The sequence below is a fragment of the Salminus brasiliensis genome, chromosome 7, assembly GCF_030463535.1.
Source record: "Salminus brasiliensis chromosome 7, fSalBra1.hap2, whole genome shotgun sequence".
Taxonomy (NCBI): Eukaryota; Metazoa; Chordata; class Actinopteri; order Characiformes; family Bryconidae; genus Salminus; species Salminus brasiliensis.
In genome coordinates, this window is record NC_132884.1 from 39,279,460 (window position 1) to 39,297,985 (window position 18,526).

Sequence of the window (18,526 nt, forward strand, 5' to 3'; positions counted from 1 at the left end):
CTAAAGCCCAGATGTCGTGTCCCACCTTGGGTGCATATGGCTCTGGTGAGGCGCTGGGGTCTGCGGCCCGGCTGGTCCGGCCTCCGCCGCGAGGGCCCTGCTGGTGGAGCAAAGCCTACGAAACAAGCAGTGTTAGTGGGTTAAGGCCCCAAAGCCAGTTAAAAACAGACTTCAGACTTTGGTGTCATGCCGTTTAATTACATGCTGGTTGCAACTGTGGTTTGGGATGATGCGTTATGCTAGTTACGTGCAGAATGTACAGAAGTATATGAAAGACATGCTTTTGGCTACGAGGAGACAGACGTAAAAGTATTGTTTAAACTGGGTAAAAAAGGCCCTTTCATTGTGCAAATGTAAACGTGTTTATATATAGAACGATTCAGACGAGGGTTTGGTGTTGAAAGAGCCTGAAGGACAAAAATTATGATCCGGGAATAATCCTTAAATGCTAAATGTGACCTTCTTAAATGCCATAGGCTGCTTTTCTGGAGACACTTTAAGTCTTAGACTAGAACACAGTCAGGAGAGTTAGAAAAAGTAGTGCTGGCTGAGTGTGCGTTCACAGTGTATTGAGTAACATGATGTTACAGTAAAGAAAAATGGCATTTTTCCCTCTTACTGGATCTTTATGTGATCCTTCTGATACAATGCTTCTTAAAAAACAATGCTTTAGTTTTAATTAAATAAAATTAAAAAATTTTTTTTTTTTTTGCGCTCTTGTCTATGGCTTCAGGCCACTGCTTTTCTCATGACCCCCTCTTACCTGTCTTATAAACTCAGATTAAGTGTGACACTTGATAAGTGCCTTGGGGGACTCTTACAAAAGCTACATACCCATACTCATGTCAGTGTTTGGTAAAATTGTGAGGTGACACATACCTCCTGTATATAAATGTGTTAAAACTGTACTGGATGTAGTGAAGTTTTTTAATATCATAGACCAGGGATGTGTAATTCCAGTCCTGGAGGGCTGGATTCCTGTACAGGTTTGTGCATTTCCTGCTCGAGCACACCTGCTTTAACTCACCTGTTAATTGCCAGGTTTAGTAGGTCTGTTAGAGCAGGGAATTCAGCAAATCGTGCTGGACTCCGGCCCACGCTGTCCACTCTGTTATAGACCCTGTAAGTCAGTTAGGCCCTGTTGTTCATTTTAACTGTTTTTAGGTATAGTAGAACAGCTTGGGTAGCACTTTATTTTATGGTACATTAAATACAGAGTATTTAATTTTCTAAATATGTAGTAATTACATTATATCGATATGCAAAAACCTTGCTTCTCTATTTTTGTCGTTTTACGTTTTTTGACATAATGCGAATCTGACGGTTGTTCTTTAAATCATGTCCAAATTTTAGGATGAACGGACCAATAGAAATGCTCCAAAATGACTTGGAATAAAATATTTGTTAATTGACTTCCACTGAAAGTTAAGAAGCTTTTTTCCTTCTCCTGTAAAGTTAAGTGATATTTTGCAGATTTATTTATTTTTGTACATGAAAATAACAAAATGTTACTAAAGTTGTGTTCAAATCAACTGTGTTAATGCAACTTAATATGTAATATATAATTAATATTGCCTTTTTGTTCAGTTAACCTAATACTTAATAGTTTACTTAGTAATTCAATTCAGTTCAATTAGCTCCCCAACTTTCTCCAACAGCACCCATTCAAACCCTGACCACACTGTGCACAAGGATTCGCCCCTGAAAATATATTTTATGACCAGACCTAGACCTTACAGTGTTCAGGTAGAAACTATTCGCTTAATCCAAAGTGGCCACATTTCAGCCCAAAACCTCACAAACAAGCCGAAAGACGTTTTTTGACCTCCTGACCTGCAGGTTGCAACGGGTCACCAGTGCCGGATGGCTTACCTGTGACTTGTGACCTCTGTCCACGTAGGTGCAGATGGGGTTATAGGCACCCGTCCCACAAACGTACAAGTGAGTCCGGTTCCACGGCTCGATTAGCCGGATGAAGTTTCCACATTCGCCCTAAAATGAAAACGCAGCCTTGAGGACGTGAACACTTGATATGCCTCAAGGGACAGAGGACGGGTTTCACATTGTTGTAAACAATAATGACCACTGTCACTCACACAGACTGAGTGGCCAGTTTATTAGGTACACTACTGATTATTTATTAGAAATGATGAAGACCACTGATGAAGAGCTGGAGGATCAGCAGCTTCAGCAGTTCAGAAGTGATCGAATCTGAGCTGCATTTGCTCGCAGATCCACACTGATTGCTAAAGTGACGCCAAACCAATGAAAACACTGAATACAAGGGATGGACGAAGCTTAGCTAACTGGTCACATTTCTGAGTTTAGATGTTGAGCATGTACTGCTGCTCGACAGCTATGACTATCCATCACAACGATCTTGCTGTATTTCACAGCAGTGCTGCAGTGCTTTGGCCGGCAGGGCCAGCAGATAGCTAACGAGCTAACAGACTAACAGACTGCTCCTGTGATATTCAGAGACAGGTTTTAAGTTAAGAGCAGTAGAGCAGTCTCTGTAAAACCCAACATGTGGTAAAAATACACTACCTAAATGTCTGTTAAATGCTTCAGCTCTGTAATTAGAGTATGGGGGAAGGGACTGGGATGGGCCCTATGTGCAACCCCAGTTGTTAGCTGCAGGATTTTGTCATTTTCCTGCATAATTTCGCTGCGTTTAAGCTGTAATGTGAACGTGCACCGCTGACTTTCATCAGACCTGTGCCCCGACTGATGAAAAAAAACCTCAAATCAATACAATTTGATTCAGATTTTAAACCACCTACAAATATGGCTGGAATCTGATTAGAAAAAAGATGGATTTCTTGTGGCTTGGATTGGATTGAGGCTGTCTGTGTGAACATCCACAAGCTCTAACAAAGCTGCTGTGTCTAATAAACTGGCTTTTTAGTGTATACTATGTTTTTCCCAGTAATTTCAATGAATTGTGGAACAGAAATGACTATTTACTACCTACTATCAACCTACAGCACTGCACTAATAAGCTACACCGTGAATCTTTTTAGGCTTTCGTGGCATTTCTAAAGCTTTCAGATGTCTCCATTGGATCTGTCTGAAAAGAGGTCATGCTTGGCTTATAAATGGCCATTGCAGTATTGCCTCAGGAACAATTCCCATCCAAATATGGCTCTGTATTTATGTGCAATGAACAGATCTGAGTGGAAAAAAAGGCAGAGTGAAAGGTCACCGAGCTTTGATCGTGAAACTGCCCATTTTAAGCCATCGTTTTGTAGGGCGGTGGGCACTTACGTTGATGTCCTTCCCTGAGAGAACACACTCGGTCCTTCTCTGAGGAGCCACGGGCCAGTGGATCTGTAAAAGAGAGGGGCGGAGCTTAACAATGAGTAGGAGGTACCCCTTAAAAGTCTAAGAGACTCGTATGTGAAATAGCCTACATAGTTCTACAGTAGTACTGATCTGGCAGCAATATTGTGTGACTGCACACATTCCATATTAAAGGACTGGTATGGTGGCGGAAACTAATTTGCATAATTTCCCATTTTACTCCAAATAAATGGCTGGTGTCCAGATTTTTTGGCGTCTTTAATTCCGAATTGGACCTTTGAGGCTAACGTTGCTAACAAACACTAGAAGTCAATAGTTTTAAACGGGAAACGCTAGGCTAACATTGCTAACAAACTGGATTTGGACTGTCACCAATCTCATGTCATTAAGTATGTGTTTTAACCCTGTCTTTACACAAAAAATAAACCTCTCCACAGAGATGAATGAGAAGCAGCGGGTTAGATACACATTATGTCCAAATGTTTGTGGACACTGCTTATAATGAATGCATTCAGCTTCTTTAAGTTGCACCCAGTGCTTGTCTAGTCCCTGTAGAGTACTGCCAGTAGAATAGGACTCTAGACTAGGACTAGAGCAGATAAATATGAACCTATTGGCACTATGCTGCCTAATAATTCCAGGCGTGGCCTATAGATGGGTATAAAGCCCCCCAGCATTAAGCTGTGGAGCAGTGGAACTAACTGTGGATGGTGCTCTATCCAATATTTTTGGGATGAGTAAAGGATTTGGGGATGAGGTGTGATGGTGATCATCCCACATCCTGACCTGACTGAAAGATCTGGTAGAAAGCCTTTTTGCCTGGACAGTAGAGACAGTTACTCCAACAAAAACAGGACAAGCTTTTTTTAATATCCTTGATTTTAGAAGAAACAATAAATGAGCAGGTGTCCAAATACTTTTCTAATACTCCTGTTCTAATCAAAAGAAGCACACATGAGATATCAAACGTGTCTGGACTGACCGACTGCAGGACAGTGACCATAATCAGAATTAATATCTGAATAGTAACCCTGCAGTTTAACCCCATAAACAGCCTATGGTCCGCCCCCGCACGCTGAAAGTGTTATTACAAGCTTCTATGACCGGAGAATAGCTCCACCAGTCCCTGTAGCTACTAAGTAATACACCTTAGTGCATAATAAGCCTTCCTGCGTGAAGGAGTTGATTGGTTAAGAGAGGTAGACTGTGAGGTGAGTGAGATAAGCTTACAATGAGGGGTTCTTTGTTGATGTCGTTCAGGTCCAGAGACAGGATATAGTCCTTGCTGCCCACATACATGCGGTCATGATCCTCGTCCATGCGCAGGATCCTGTAGTCTGTGGAGTTGAGCAGGAAGGCGAAGTGATGAGCTGTGCCCGTGGACTTCAACTCTGCAACGGGACAGAAAACAAACACCGGGAAAATCAGACACGGCCAGAACAAAGCCAGTGGAGCCATAACTTCTCTACCTACCATCATCATCTTACTATAAACGATGTAAGTATATTTGAATAATATATATATATATATATATATATATATATATATATATATATATATATATATATATATATATATATATATATAACAAAAGGCATATTTCCATTGTTTAAGGGTTAATAGACCTCCCTTGTGCTATTAGAAGAAAGAAATAATAATTATAAAGCCAAAAACAGAAGCCCAGAAGCTCTGGCTCCAGAACCACAGCCACGGAATCCAACTCCAGTAATAAAACCACTTAACTAAATCTGTCCATACCTGACTATTCTCCAATCTACACTGAGCTGGCTGGAGGGCCTCCCTCAGGTCTAACTCACTGGCAACACCATTAAATCCTGTATTATTATTATCTTAACCCTGTTATTACAGAGTGGATTTCACGTCTCTGTAGGCTATTACCAGTAGTGCGGCTTGATTTCTTATCTGGGGGGAGTGGGAGGGTGGGATTTGTACTATAATAATGGATAGATGTGAGACAATCTCTCTCTCGAGTTTTATGAAAAGATCATATCTGGCTTTGTGGGAACCAGCATCATTTCACATAATGGTTTACCACTTAAGAAACAGGCCATGCAGTAGAATGGCTCCATCAGTAAAACCATAAAACGTGGTGGGTAATCACGGAAGGAGGTGTGTGGCAACTAGTTCCATTTACTCGGATCCACGTGATTAAGCACAATTTGGAAGGATTTTCGGCTCACATTTCCAAGAAGTCTCACTTCGAACCTGAATTGTCCACAGTTCCATTTCAGTCCTTCACATTAAGCTGGGTTATTGTCATTCGGTTGGGTTGGTTCGCCTCTTGGAGTGCTCTGCTGTTGCTCCAGCTCTCACTTTTGAGCTTTAATATTATGTTATATATATTTTAGACTCCTGAAAAGACATGAACAGTGTCTGTCCATTGTAGTTTGTATGCTGGACGGACTGAGAAGATCCAGTGCAGAACGCTTATAAGGGTGCTACAAATGGTTCTTTGAGCGAGGCCGTAGAAGAACCACTTTTGGTTCCACGAAGAAGCCTGTGTGAGAGTGAAGGATCTTCACAGGAGGAAATAATCTCCGGTGAAGGTTCATCTTACGTACACATCTCTAAATTTCTACCACAAATATGCCTCCTTCATATACCCCTTTTAGGAGTTTTACCTCCCTAATATTTTGGACTCAAGCTTCTTGAGGACACTTCTCTGCTTGTGCCACCAAGAAAAGCTCACTCTACAAGACCTCTGAAAGTGGCGTCTGCAGTATCAAGGCTGGAACCATGATGCTACAGCTGATCTTTTAGGCCGCCATGGACTGGACTTTGTTGTTGCAACACCTCTCAGAGCTAAATCATGCACATAAAGAAAACAGGACTTGTTGCCCTTGCACATCAATGAGCTTCGAGAACCCCAGCACTAGGTACAGTCCATTGCTGACCGAGAGAACCCTATAAGACCTGTGGTTCTGGAGATGCTCCAACCTGTATACGTCTCTCCAATTTGGCCCTTGTGAAAGTCACTCAGGTCTTCATACTTGCCCATTTCTCACACATCCAGCATGTATACAGCCAACTGTTCAAGCACCATCAAAAATACAATGTATGGACAAAAGTATTGGGACACCTGCTCATGCATTGTTTCTTTCATAATCAAGGGTATGAAAGATGAGTTTATCCTGCTCTTGTTGGAGAAACCATCTCTACTGTCCAGGGAACCATTTCTACTGTCCTTTCTACTAGCTATGAAGATTTGATTGCATTCGGCAACAAGAGTGTTAGTGAGGTCAGGATGTTGTATGATCACCACCTCACCTCACCATCTCACCACAACTCCGAAAAGTATTGTATGGAGGATCACCGTCATTCCAAAAAAACACAGTTCCACAGTCTTCCACTGCTCCACAGCTCAATTCTGGGGGCTTCATACCCCTCTAGTTAGCCCATGATTGGTTACTTAGGTCACAAGGTGCCAGTAGGTTGATGTTTATCTGCTCCAGAGAGTCCTATTCTATTAGCAGTACTTCTCTACAGGGACTAAACAAGCTATGTGTGTGTGTGCATTTGCAAATGTGTGTGTGTCAGCAACAGATGCAACCTAGAGTAGATGAATGCATCCATTAAAAGGGGTGTCCACAAACATTTGAACATATAGCGTACACCCCAGACCTTTACAAGCTATGACACAATCAAAGCTATTCGCCTGACCGACGGGTGGTCACGATGTTTCAGTTGTCCCTATTTATCCCACTGAGGATCTTCTTGTATTCGAACAATGTAAGTAAACAAACCCACACACTGCACATCGGTCACCTCTCCACGGCACAGATATGCCAACAGTATGTAGGCTACAGTTCAGAGAGTTCAGAGACCGAAGCTTGCGTGGATGACCACACTGGACTGCAACTTATCCGCCACCACAACAAGGTGCACGGCGGGGGCGGAGGAGCGTGTACAAAGAAAGCTTCAGAGAATGGAATGCCATGGCTCATGTTACTGTAACCCAACATCATCCAAAGTCTAGTCTAGGAAAGAGAATGTGAACCTGATAAGGCAACCTGAGCGTGAGGTCAGGAGCACGGAGCTACCGGTTGACACAAGTTTTCGATTCCGGGAAGGAATCCCACCGATTCCTAGCAGAGAGCAATCGCACCATTGGGCTGGTGGCCAGCCAGGCCAGTCTGAGCCCATCCAGACGCTCCGGAGAAAGGGAGCCAAGCACGACCGTACATAAATGTAACAGTTCTATCTCTCTGAAGAAAAAAAAAATCTGCACTTACAATAGGCCATGCTGAGAATGTCCTCCTGCGCCAAATGCGCTGCATGCCAGTCTCTGGCTCTGCTGACGAGCCCTGGTTATTTTAATTGTCATGTGTATGCTGAATACATGAATACATGGTGCATGCTGATGAATTATTCATTTGTTCCCATGTCAGACAAATGGCTAGCATTATGCCACATATGTATAGAAAGTGCTGCCATGAATGTGCATGGCATTGGGGGAAAAAAGCTATTGTTATTGCACTGTGCACTGTGGCTGCTTGAGGCCCTGATATGCATCAGCAGCTGCTGTACACTCCAGATTTCCTCCTGAGTCAGTTAAAAAAAGTTTGGATTAATCCTTGTGTGTTTTTTGAAGATATTTGGACCTAATATTTTACATTTACAGGAAATCCATCCATCCATCTAATCCACTTCTTCCTGGTCAGGGTCACAACAGGCCAAAATCACTTGGCGCAAATGCAAAATCCCGCTGGACAGGTCAATAGTCCATCACAGGGTACAATTAAGCATGTAGGGGCAATTAAACATGGCCTATTCATCTACCATGTGTGTTTTTGGTGGGTGGGAGGAGCCCAGAGCACCTGGGCATGAGGAAAACACCAGGACAGGGATCAAACCCACAGCCCCAGGCTAGTGGATCTGAAAGTATGTAATTTGCTGCCTGCCTGCTGCTTTATCTTGTGAAGTACGCTTTATGTCCAAGTGGATGTCTGTGGACACCCCTTCTAATGAACCCATTCAGCTACTTTAAGCAGCACCCATTGCTGACACAGATGTGCAAATGCACACACAGAGCTTGTCTAGTCCCTGTAGAGAAGTACTGTCAATAGAATAGGACTCCCTGTAGCAGATAAACATGAACCTATTGGCACCATGCTGCCTAATAATCCCAGGTGTGGACTAGCAAGAGGGGTATTAAGCCCCCCAGCATTGAGCTGTGGAGCAGTGGAAGAACTGTGATCTCCTGAATGATGGATGGAGGAGCTCCATCCAGTACTTTTGGGATGAGTTGGGGAGTTGGGGATGTGGTGGGGTGGTGATCACCCGACAACCTGACCTCACTAACACTCTTGTTGCTGAAAGCCATCAAATCCTCACAGCAATGCTGCAAAAGTAGTAAAAAGCCTCTTCCCTGGAAAGTAGAGACAGCTGGTCTCCAAGCTCCAGGATCTACTAAGAAGTTCGACTTACTTCATCCTGAGCCAAACACACACTTGTTTGGCAGGTGGACAGGTGGAGAGGATCTGTACCATCCACACACACACACACATATATATACACCTACACACACACACTGAACCACACATTGCCTGTAACCTGATCAAGGGCGTCAGTGTTGGTGGAAGACAGTGCGGCGCATTCACACAGGCTAATATAACCCAGAGGATCTTCTCTTCTCTTTAACACTCTCCTACAGACACGCCACACACCAGCCAGCTGAACACACACAGAAAGAACATCCATCTCCACACACATACACACATTTACATCCACAACCTGGCTACATCCACCCCTGCCAGCCTGAGGGTCTGGCGCCTCTTACTCTTACAGCATTAGTCAGGTGAAAAATCCAACTCACACAATTTTTCCCTTATCCTGAACATAGTTGATAATGTCAGGTGATGTTTGGTGTCCGAAGAGGAGTTTTAAACTGAAGCTATGAGGTGCCGGACAGACCGGAAGCAAATGGACATTCATTAGAACTGGTGGTTTGTAGATGATGAATAAACTTATCATTATTAGTAACACATCAACAGCAGATCCGTGCAGTAGCAGCAGTGAAGCGTCTGAATACACTGAAGTAAAGAGCCTGAAGATGTTCTGCTGATGCTCTACTGACATTCAGTAGATTTACTGCTCATCTGTTGCATTGAGTAGATTTCATATCTTACCTCCATTCTAATCCTAATCCTAACCGTCATCCTGGCCCTAATCCTAACCTTAACATCAACACAAACCCTAATCCTAACCATCATCCTGGCCTTAACCCTAACCTTAACCTCAACCCAAACCCTAACCCTAACCCTAGCCTTAACCTCAACCCAAACCCTAACCCTAATCCTAACCATCATCCTGGCCTTAACCCTAACCTTAACCTCAACCCAAACCCTAACCCTAGCCTTAACCTCAACTCAAACCCTAACCCTAATCCTAACCATCATCCTAACTCTAACATCAATTACATTATTATTAATTAATTCGTTAAAACAAGTCTTTACAGTAGATAAGATCTGTATGAGCAAATATTGTCACACTATAAAAAACTGCACAAAATTCTAAAAAGTAAAAGAAAAGTTGACTTTAGCAGAATCTACAGACTGCCATCTAGTGGTCAGGGCTTAATCACTACACTAACTGAACCACTGTCAGCCAGCAATCTTTACTTCTAACCTAAAAACCAATACTGTGTTTCTGAGAATCGATACAACACAGTAAATCAGAATATCACGATACCTTGATATATCGATATTTCCTTACACCACTAGTTACTTGTTATCTGCTTCAGTCTTGTATTTTAAATGGTGCTTGGCTACCTGCTGCAAATACAACCCCAGCGCTCCAGGGATCAAATTATTAGTTTCCCCCAAAAAGTGACTTAAAGTGTAATAACGGCAACAAGCTGGGCTGAAAAACTCCTAACTCATGGTTCCTCAAGGCCTATCAAGAGGAAATCAGGCCACTGGCGGGAACCAGCCCGAACTGTCTTCACCACCATCATCTTCACAACGCGATACGCAAACAGACCCGTAATGAAACACTGTCAAAATAGAATAATTACAGTCCGAACTTCCATTTACGCTGTGCTCATGTTTCATGGGTTATAGAGCAATAGTGATAATTTGTAGTAATTTAGCTTTGGAACGTAGCAGCAATCTCAAAATACACTCGGGTTATTACTTTTCTTGGCCAAGTCGCGGCGCAAGTCAAGAATTCCCCTCTAAAACCGTAAAGATATGATCTGGGCACACTGAAAATGGTGCTAAATCCAAAGGCTTCAACAAATACCTAGTTCCAATTTCCAACGCCTGGCTTTGGTTCCGTTGCAGGACGTTGTTGAATGAAGCATATTTGCCTGCACAGTGCTGGACATCATTCAGCACCAATACTACTCGCAGGAACCAACCAGAAGCCAGAAACAGAAAGGCTGAGGGAGAGAGACACAGTGAGGGCTACGACACAGTGTGCAGCCATGCCAGCATACAACAGCACTATCAGGAGGAGAGATCTCCCACATGGAGCGCTTTAGAGAGGAGCCACAGACAACACAAAACCCCATTTACCTGTGTGGGCATTCCAGAGCACATAGCTCAAATTCCACCTCAACTCTCATTTCAGCATGCCAATTAAACACACTGGAGAGATCCAGCCTGTTCGAGCAGGTCCTCGGCCGTGAATGTGTCATTACCTGAGCTAATAAATGCAATGGAGCGGTTTCTGTTTTCATGGGTAGGATGTTTCTGAACTGCCTTAGACGTCATTTACACCGCGAGCCGATGGGCAGACACAGGAACTCAGTGACAATGCTTTTCTATGGAGTCTTAGTGTGTGCTGTGTGTGTGTGTGATTATTTGCTGTTGTTATTGTTGCTATGATGACTTGGCAACACTGTTCTCAGTACTAAGTACTGAGTATCAAGAACCAAAGAATCTGGATGAACCAAAGTCCCAAAGAAATCAAGAAGACAGTCGACAGGTTCTGTCTCAGGACCTCACACCGGACCCGAAAAAAAGGTCCACCTGTGGTCTGCTGCACTTGTGCTTTAGCCCTGTACTTTGAATGGGGCTTGGCTACCTGCCAATTACAGCTGACCCCTCTCATCCTGGACATGACTCTCCCAGACACTCCCCTTTGGTAGAAGACTCAGAACCATCAGAACCAGTACAACACGACACGCTAACAGACCCCCCCCCCCCAGAGCTGTAGCGCTCCTCAACCACAATCTATAAACCTAATCTAGAACTGAACTGAGCTTCTAAACCTCACTGAACCAAACTGGACTTCACTGCAACACAGTACTGATACATAACATGCAGAACATTTGCACTAGGAGTATCTGCACAGCTGTACAGGTGTTCATTTTCTGTAAATGTTTATATGATTCTATCTGTATGTAATAGTTTGTATATAGAGGTCTACTCAGGCTACATATGGATATGCAGTATTCACACCTGTACAAGAACAGATTTATTTTTGTTGCTTTTTTAACAGCTTTTATTACTTTTATTACTGATTATTCTTTATTCTATTTATTGTTCAGTGTTTTTAATGTAATACTTGTTTGTTTGTTTGTTACACTGTCATACTTGTGTTGTTCTCACCAAGTAAAATTCCTTACATGTGTAACAAACTTGGCAAAATAAAGAGATTCTGATTCTGATTTCTACAAAAAAACTGCTCCTTGTTTGCAGGTGTTCCTGTAAGGTGCTTGGGTGTTTATATCCAAGAAAAATAATGAAAAGTGATAAACGGGTGAAGCTAGGTCCTACAGTTGAACAAAAATGGCAGCAGAAAAGTAACCTTCAGAAGGGAATTCTGTGACAGCAAGCCAGCCAGCCATAATTAGCCCCTCCCCTAAACGAGCCCAATATCAGTCCTGGGTATGGACCGATTGAGGATTGAGTATGAAAATGCCTAGACTAGGTCTAGACTGGGTAGAATTTAGCAGCAAAACTGAGACTGGCCACTGGTTGAAATAGGAATGGGAGCTGCATCTGTTTATGTATAAAGTCCCGCCTCTTAACGAAATCAGCCAATCAGCTTTATGGTTACGCTGCGAGCAGAAGATTTTGGTCTCTGCCCATTAGAAGTAGAAGTAGAAGCCTGGTCTCGTTTGATTGGACAACCATATGTTCTAACCATTTAGTAACAATTTATCATTGTTCATATTCTCAATTTTTATAGTCTTTTGCCATATTTAATCTGGATCTTCACATTTGAGAAGATTTTTATAATGAATGAACCAATAAAAATGCTCCAAAATGGCTTGAAATAAAATCTTTTCACATTGACTTCTAATGAAAGTTAAGAAGGTTTTCCCCTCCTCCTGTAAAGTTGGTATTTTAGAGATACTAATAATCTATGAAATGCTGCAAATGTAAATAGTGAAGGTTTTTTGACAATTTTCCTCTTTATCAGTGTAATATATAATTTTATATTTCTGTTTAAGTACATTAGATATAACCATATTGTTATAACCATGTTATAACTATTTATAACCATAAAATAACTGTAGTGTTAACATTGGCCCAGTCCACTGACTGTGAAAATTGAGGCTACAGGTAGGCCTATTACTTGAGGTGAGCTCTGGAGGCTATATGTCTGTGTGTGTGTGTGTGTGTGAGAGTGAGAGAGTCAGTGTGTATGTGTGTGTGTGTGTGTGTGTGAGAGAGAGAGTCAGTGTGTATGTGTGTGTGTGTGTGTGACTGTTGGAAGTTTCTGATTGATGGGGGATTCTCTGAAGAAGGCCTGGACGTTTGGAGGACATCAGGGCATCAGAGCCTTTCTCATCAGTCTGCTCTGACAGGTCCGTGTTTAACCTGCCCAACAACACACACTCACACACACTCTCACACACACACACTTTCAACTGGCCAGGCTAAATAATCACTACAAGATTAAGTCTTATCTCTGGGCTTCCAAATGCTGTCACTCCACCAGCCATGAGTGACAGGAGGTGAGAAAGTCAGAGAGAGAGAGAGGCTAAGGGTCAAAGCCCCATCTTCAGCTTCTGTGTGTGAATGTGTGTGAATGTGTGTGAATGTGTGTGCACGCTACAGAGTCTGTCCTCACCTTCAAAACTCAGCAGCGTATATGAAACATTGATTTTAGCAGCTTCATCCTGGACAGAGGATTACCAGCCCCATCTTTATCTCTACCTGATTTCTCCACATGACAGGAGGAGATGATTAAAGCTGAGGAATTTAATCAAACAGATAAAAAAAATGTCTCGCCTCGTCTTTCTTCTCCTTTTTTCCTCCATCCTATGTCCATCAGAGTCAGGGCCGAGCGAGGATCTACAGGACCAGTTAAACAGGCCGAACCTTTGCAGACTGTGAGTTATAAAAGGGAGCCTAATTTGCATTTGGTTACATTAATGTCATCATCCGTGACTCATCAAGCATGTGGAATTAACACCAAATAGGGCTATGTATATATGTGTGTGTGTGAGGGTGTATGTAGGCTACAGGACTATTTCTGCTCATATGAACAAGAATGCTGTGCTTGGGGTAACTAAGGTTCAACTCCTCGGCTAGACAAGCGCACCACTCTATACCAGTAAGAGTCCTTGGGCCAGACTCCTAAGTCTACATTCTCCTCCCTGTGGAACATGATTCATGTGTAAGTCATTAGCCAGCAGGAGAATTGAACCCTAGTATACCCCAACAACACAATGCAGAGTTGAGAGTCTTACCCAGGAACTTGGGTATTGGTCTAGCATGGCATGCTTGCCTGGCCAGGGAATCAAACCTCAGTCTGTCACAGGAAAGATGGTGTTGTTACCCACTACACTACACCAACCACAGTTCATACATCACGTATATTCACATTAGACTTGGGCGGAGTCCACTCAATAAGGGTGACCCCCATTTACAATGTAGCCGAGCATTATACAGAAGGGACTGAAAATAGTAAGTATACAGGGGCTCTAAAGTGGTCCGGTGGACTAAGGGGCTGCCACTATGATCCCAGGGCATGCTGCTTGCCATCATCAGCCAGAGTCAGAGAGAGCACAATTGGCCTTGTTCTCTAAGGCACTTCTTCCCCACATCACTCTAAGTGTGATGTGGTCAGCACAGGCATCTGTTAGCTGTTTTATTCGAGCTGGGGAGCCGTGGTTTCCTGAGAGTGTGCTAGCTACCTAGTGTTGGGGGCACTGCTAGTGCTAGGGGGAGGTCACATGAACAGGGATTGGGTAATTGGCTTTACAAATAGGGTAGAAAATGGGGTATAATTGGAAATAAAGGATATATTAAAAAGTATAGCAAATACATTCAAATGAGTCTGCAAAAATATCAGTAATAAATAATAAAATCATAAATAATTTATTATTTAAAAATATTTATAACTTCTAAATAATTATTATGATAAATATAAATAATATTATACAAATATTTATAATATTTATGACAATAAATCATAAAAGAATACAAAATAATGAAGTAAATGAAAATTAATAAACAATTACGATAATAATAAATCAGAATAAACAGTCGCAGGCTATTTTTAGTTGACTTGGCTATACAAGTGAAATAACGACAGCTCCATCCTTTTAGTCATTTAACAGAAACTGCTGAAGCCACTGCTGTAAACAGAGCAGCTGTCATTATTTCTGAGCCCTACCCGATTTGCTAGGTCACTTTAGTGTAGTCTGGGTCAAGGTGCTGATGGACACTGATAGAGAGACACAGAGAAAAGTGATCGGCCTCTTTGTGCTCTTAGAAAATCCATTTACGCAATGCTGTGTATGATTTGCCGGCCTCACGGAGCCAGGACTTCTCAGGAGAGGTGAGAGATGGGACTCGAGCTATGGCAGCCCTGTTTTTTTCCCGCACCTGTTTTCATCAATCAGTGGGCTCCCACAGCGCCCCCACCCTGTGGTTCTTTTAAATGCACATGGGTGAATGAGCTTATTTGGGCGTAGTAGACAGACGGCGAGCAGAAATTAGCTGTCATCGTTTTTAGCTACCACGGTATGCGATTTTATCGTTATACCGGCCGACCCTAACTCATACACACGAGACGGAGGTAGAACAGATGAAAAGTGACAGCGAAGAAAAATTTAGTAAAAGGGTGGCAGAGAGAGAGAGAGTGAGAGAGAGCGAGAGAGAGCGAGAGAAGCGTGTGAACAAGAGCATTGGCAGCCGTTCCTCCTTAGGGAGCGAGAAAAGGCCGCTGTTTGCTTTGGATCACAGCTTCAGGGAGCGCAAGAGGTCATAGTTCACACACACACACACATACACACACACACACACTTTCCTAAGCAAATCCACAATCACACATTACCCTGACCTCTCACAGACTTTACATATAAAAGTTTCTCCCCTCAGAAAACAAGACCAGATTCTCCAAGGCCTCCGAACCCACAGCCAGGTCACCAACAGCCTCTGAAAACACAGCAACGCTCTCCAACAAGGCAAAACATTTGGTGCACTGACCCTAAGTGGTCCTGAGTCCTTGTTCACCTTAAAGAAACTGATTGAAGCTGCCAGGCCGTGTTGTCACAAGATCAGCTCCAATAATAAGCTCCGCTCACTCGTATTTACTTTGCTTTAAGGTTTCATATGGTACCATTTTCAGCCGGCGAGCTGCAGCTCCTGCCCTCAGACTCCCACTCCTTTCATATCTGATTCAGCCAAGAACAACAGCTTAACTCCCCTCTTCATACACCCATACATCAGGTGTGGTGAATGGATAAGGGTAGAGTGCAAAGCAGTGCAAACTCAGCCACTGATGCAAAGAGCAGCATTCGAGTAACCTGAAGCTGTCACACTGTTTTGATGGTTTTCACTTTTCGGCATAATGTGAATCTGGCAATTTAATGTCAAGATATATGATGTATGATCAATGGACCAATAGAAATGCTCTAAAATGACTTGGGATAAAATCTTTTTACATTGACTTCTATTGAAAGTTACAAAGGTTTTTTTCTTCTGCTAAAAGCTGCTATTTTGAAGATACTATGTTTCAGATAGAGATCATTATAATATAATATATTCCTTGTGTATATAATATACACTGTGGTTGGTGTGGCGCAACAGATAACACCACTACCTGCCATTGAGCTACCGCACCATGTGGGAGACTGGGGTTCAACTCCCGGTATGGGTGACTACGTATACTGCACTACACCAATAAGAGCCCTTGGGCAAGACTCCTAACACTGCATTGACCCACCTCTGTAATACGAGTAACCTTATAAGTCACTCTGGATAAGAGCGTCAGCTAAATGCTATAAATGTAAATGTAAATTCCTTCAAAAAAATCTGAAATGGTAGCTGTATAAGTGGATTTAGCCCCTTCAGCTTACAAGAAGAAAAAAATAGTCATAAAAATAAAGGTTCCCAGATGGTTCTTAGTTTTGACAAACTGTTCTAGGACCTTTAAATGCTACAAAACCATTATATGGAGCTTCTCATTTACAAAAAAGGTTCGATTAACAGTCTACTGAAAGGTTATTCAGGTTATTCAGGCCACTGGTGGTTAAACCGGGCCTCAGTTCCTCTCCAAAAGTTCTTAAAAGGTCCACATCCCTATGTGTTGGGAGCTAGAACCAAGCAAACATGAATCCTGAGGACTGATTTAAGATTAAATACTGCTTTTTGGACCCAAAAGTGGTTCAGTCTGAGAAACCTTTTTTTAAAAAGCGTTTTAAAGGGCTCATATCCTATAAAACCTACCCCACTTTTTTAAACACATCTGATGTGGCATGTACATAACAAAACAAAGGGTGTAGGTTGAGCTGAAAGGGGCTGATTTGGTCACCTAGGCTATTAAGGCTAGTTGCTGGTTTTGGTAATTGAGTAAAAGTGTGTGTGTTAATGTACACTAACATTAACTGTAGCTGCATGGTTTGAAAGGTATGTACCCCCTCACACATACACACTGCCACAGTCCTACAGCTTAGGCCTACTTGAACCCCACCACGCCAAGAACAACAGCACGGCATTCTAACTACAGTGCATAGCTGTGTGTCCCCCCAGTGCCACCCTAGCAAATATTTATCATTGATTATATCATTGATTATATCAAATTGATTTTTCAAGTACAGAAAATAAGATGATTTGAAAAATTTGATGATGGGATGTTTTTTAGTATATGTTAATATATCCACATATTCCGTTTATGGCACTTTAGCCCCACCCACTGATGCTGAAGTTATGAGGAGTGTTTCAGAACTGAATGAGGAACAATTAGGGCTGGCCAATATGACAATATTGTGATACATTTTGTTATGATGATAACAATAAGCTTTTCTAAGCACATGGAGGAGCGTGTTAGTGCTTAATAAACACTGATCAGCTGCAGGTTTCATTACTAACAGTGTAATTAGACTGGTTTAATTAGATGAAGAGCAGCAGAATCACTGTATTCAGTACAGGAGAGGATCTGAATAGTAGTGTATAAGAATCTGTCGCTACTGATGTTTTTAGTCTGTGATTCCATGTATTGTGAAATGTGTAGACATGTATTTATGTCTTTAAATATCGTGATATCATATTTTTACCATATTGCCCAGCCCTAGGAGCAATACTGTCACTATCTTAATACTGTCGCTATTATAAAAAAGTCTTTTGGCAAAAATGTAATAGAATAATAATCTAATAATGTATATTTTTTCTAATTCATTTTTGGGCATTTCTATTGGTCCATTTATTAGACAATTTTAAAGAGTTGCTGTTTTGAATAATAAGGAAAACATTTTTTGACCAAAATTGTATTTTAAAAATGAAAAATACAAATTTTAACACAACCAATGTATATTATAAAGATTTCAGAAAATGATAAACTCAATTCTGAATGTTTTTAATACATAAATCTTGGCAAATGTTATAAATTGACCTTGAGGGAGGAGAAATAAAATAACAAATTGGACATGTGCCCTTCAAATACTCCACACACAAAGCAAAACAGATAAAAAAAAAAACCTCAGCCAGCATGACCTTACACACACAAGCAGCTGAAATACACTGGATATGATTTGTATGTTGAGAATCTCATATAAATCTACACCGTCTTCACAGATAACCTTCCCTTACCCAGAGTACCACTTAAAGCCCACCTGAATAAATCTCAAACACTGCCATAAATAATACGCCTGTTAAGATCTGAGCAGAAGTAATGGTTGATTTACCCGCTTCTGACATCAATTTTTTCAGTATTTTCTCATGGCCCTTCGTCCTCTCCACCCTTCATTTCGCCCCTCATCTCTTCAACTTACGCAAGGCTTCACGCCTTTCACAACACG

The 18,526-nt window shown here is 42.0% G+C and overlaps 1 protein-coding gene across 2 annotated transcripts in view; it reads right to left on the reverse strand.

Moving 5' to 3' along the window:
• sema3fa (sema domain, immunoglobulin domain (Ig), short basic domain, secreted, (semaphorin) 3Fa) overlaps positions 1-18,526 on the reverse strand; it is a 91,815-nt gene that overhangs the window by 28,245 nt on the left and 45,044 nt on the right. For both annotated transcript variants that reach the window (XM_072684888.1, XM_072684889.1), the window contains exons 3-6: positions 4,534-4,694; positions 3,268-3,330; positions 1,873-1,992; positions 26-115 (exon numbers count right to left, since the gene is read on the reverse strand). In XM_072684888.1, the coding sequence (XP_072540989.1) occupies positions 26-115; positions 1,873-1,992; positions 3,268-3,330; positions 4,534-4,694 (434 nt within the window). The remainder of the gene's footprint in view (positions 1-25; positions 116-1,872; positions 1,993-3,267; positions 3,331-4,533; positions 4,695-18,526) is intronic.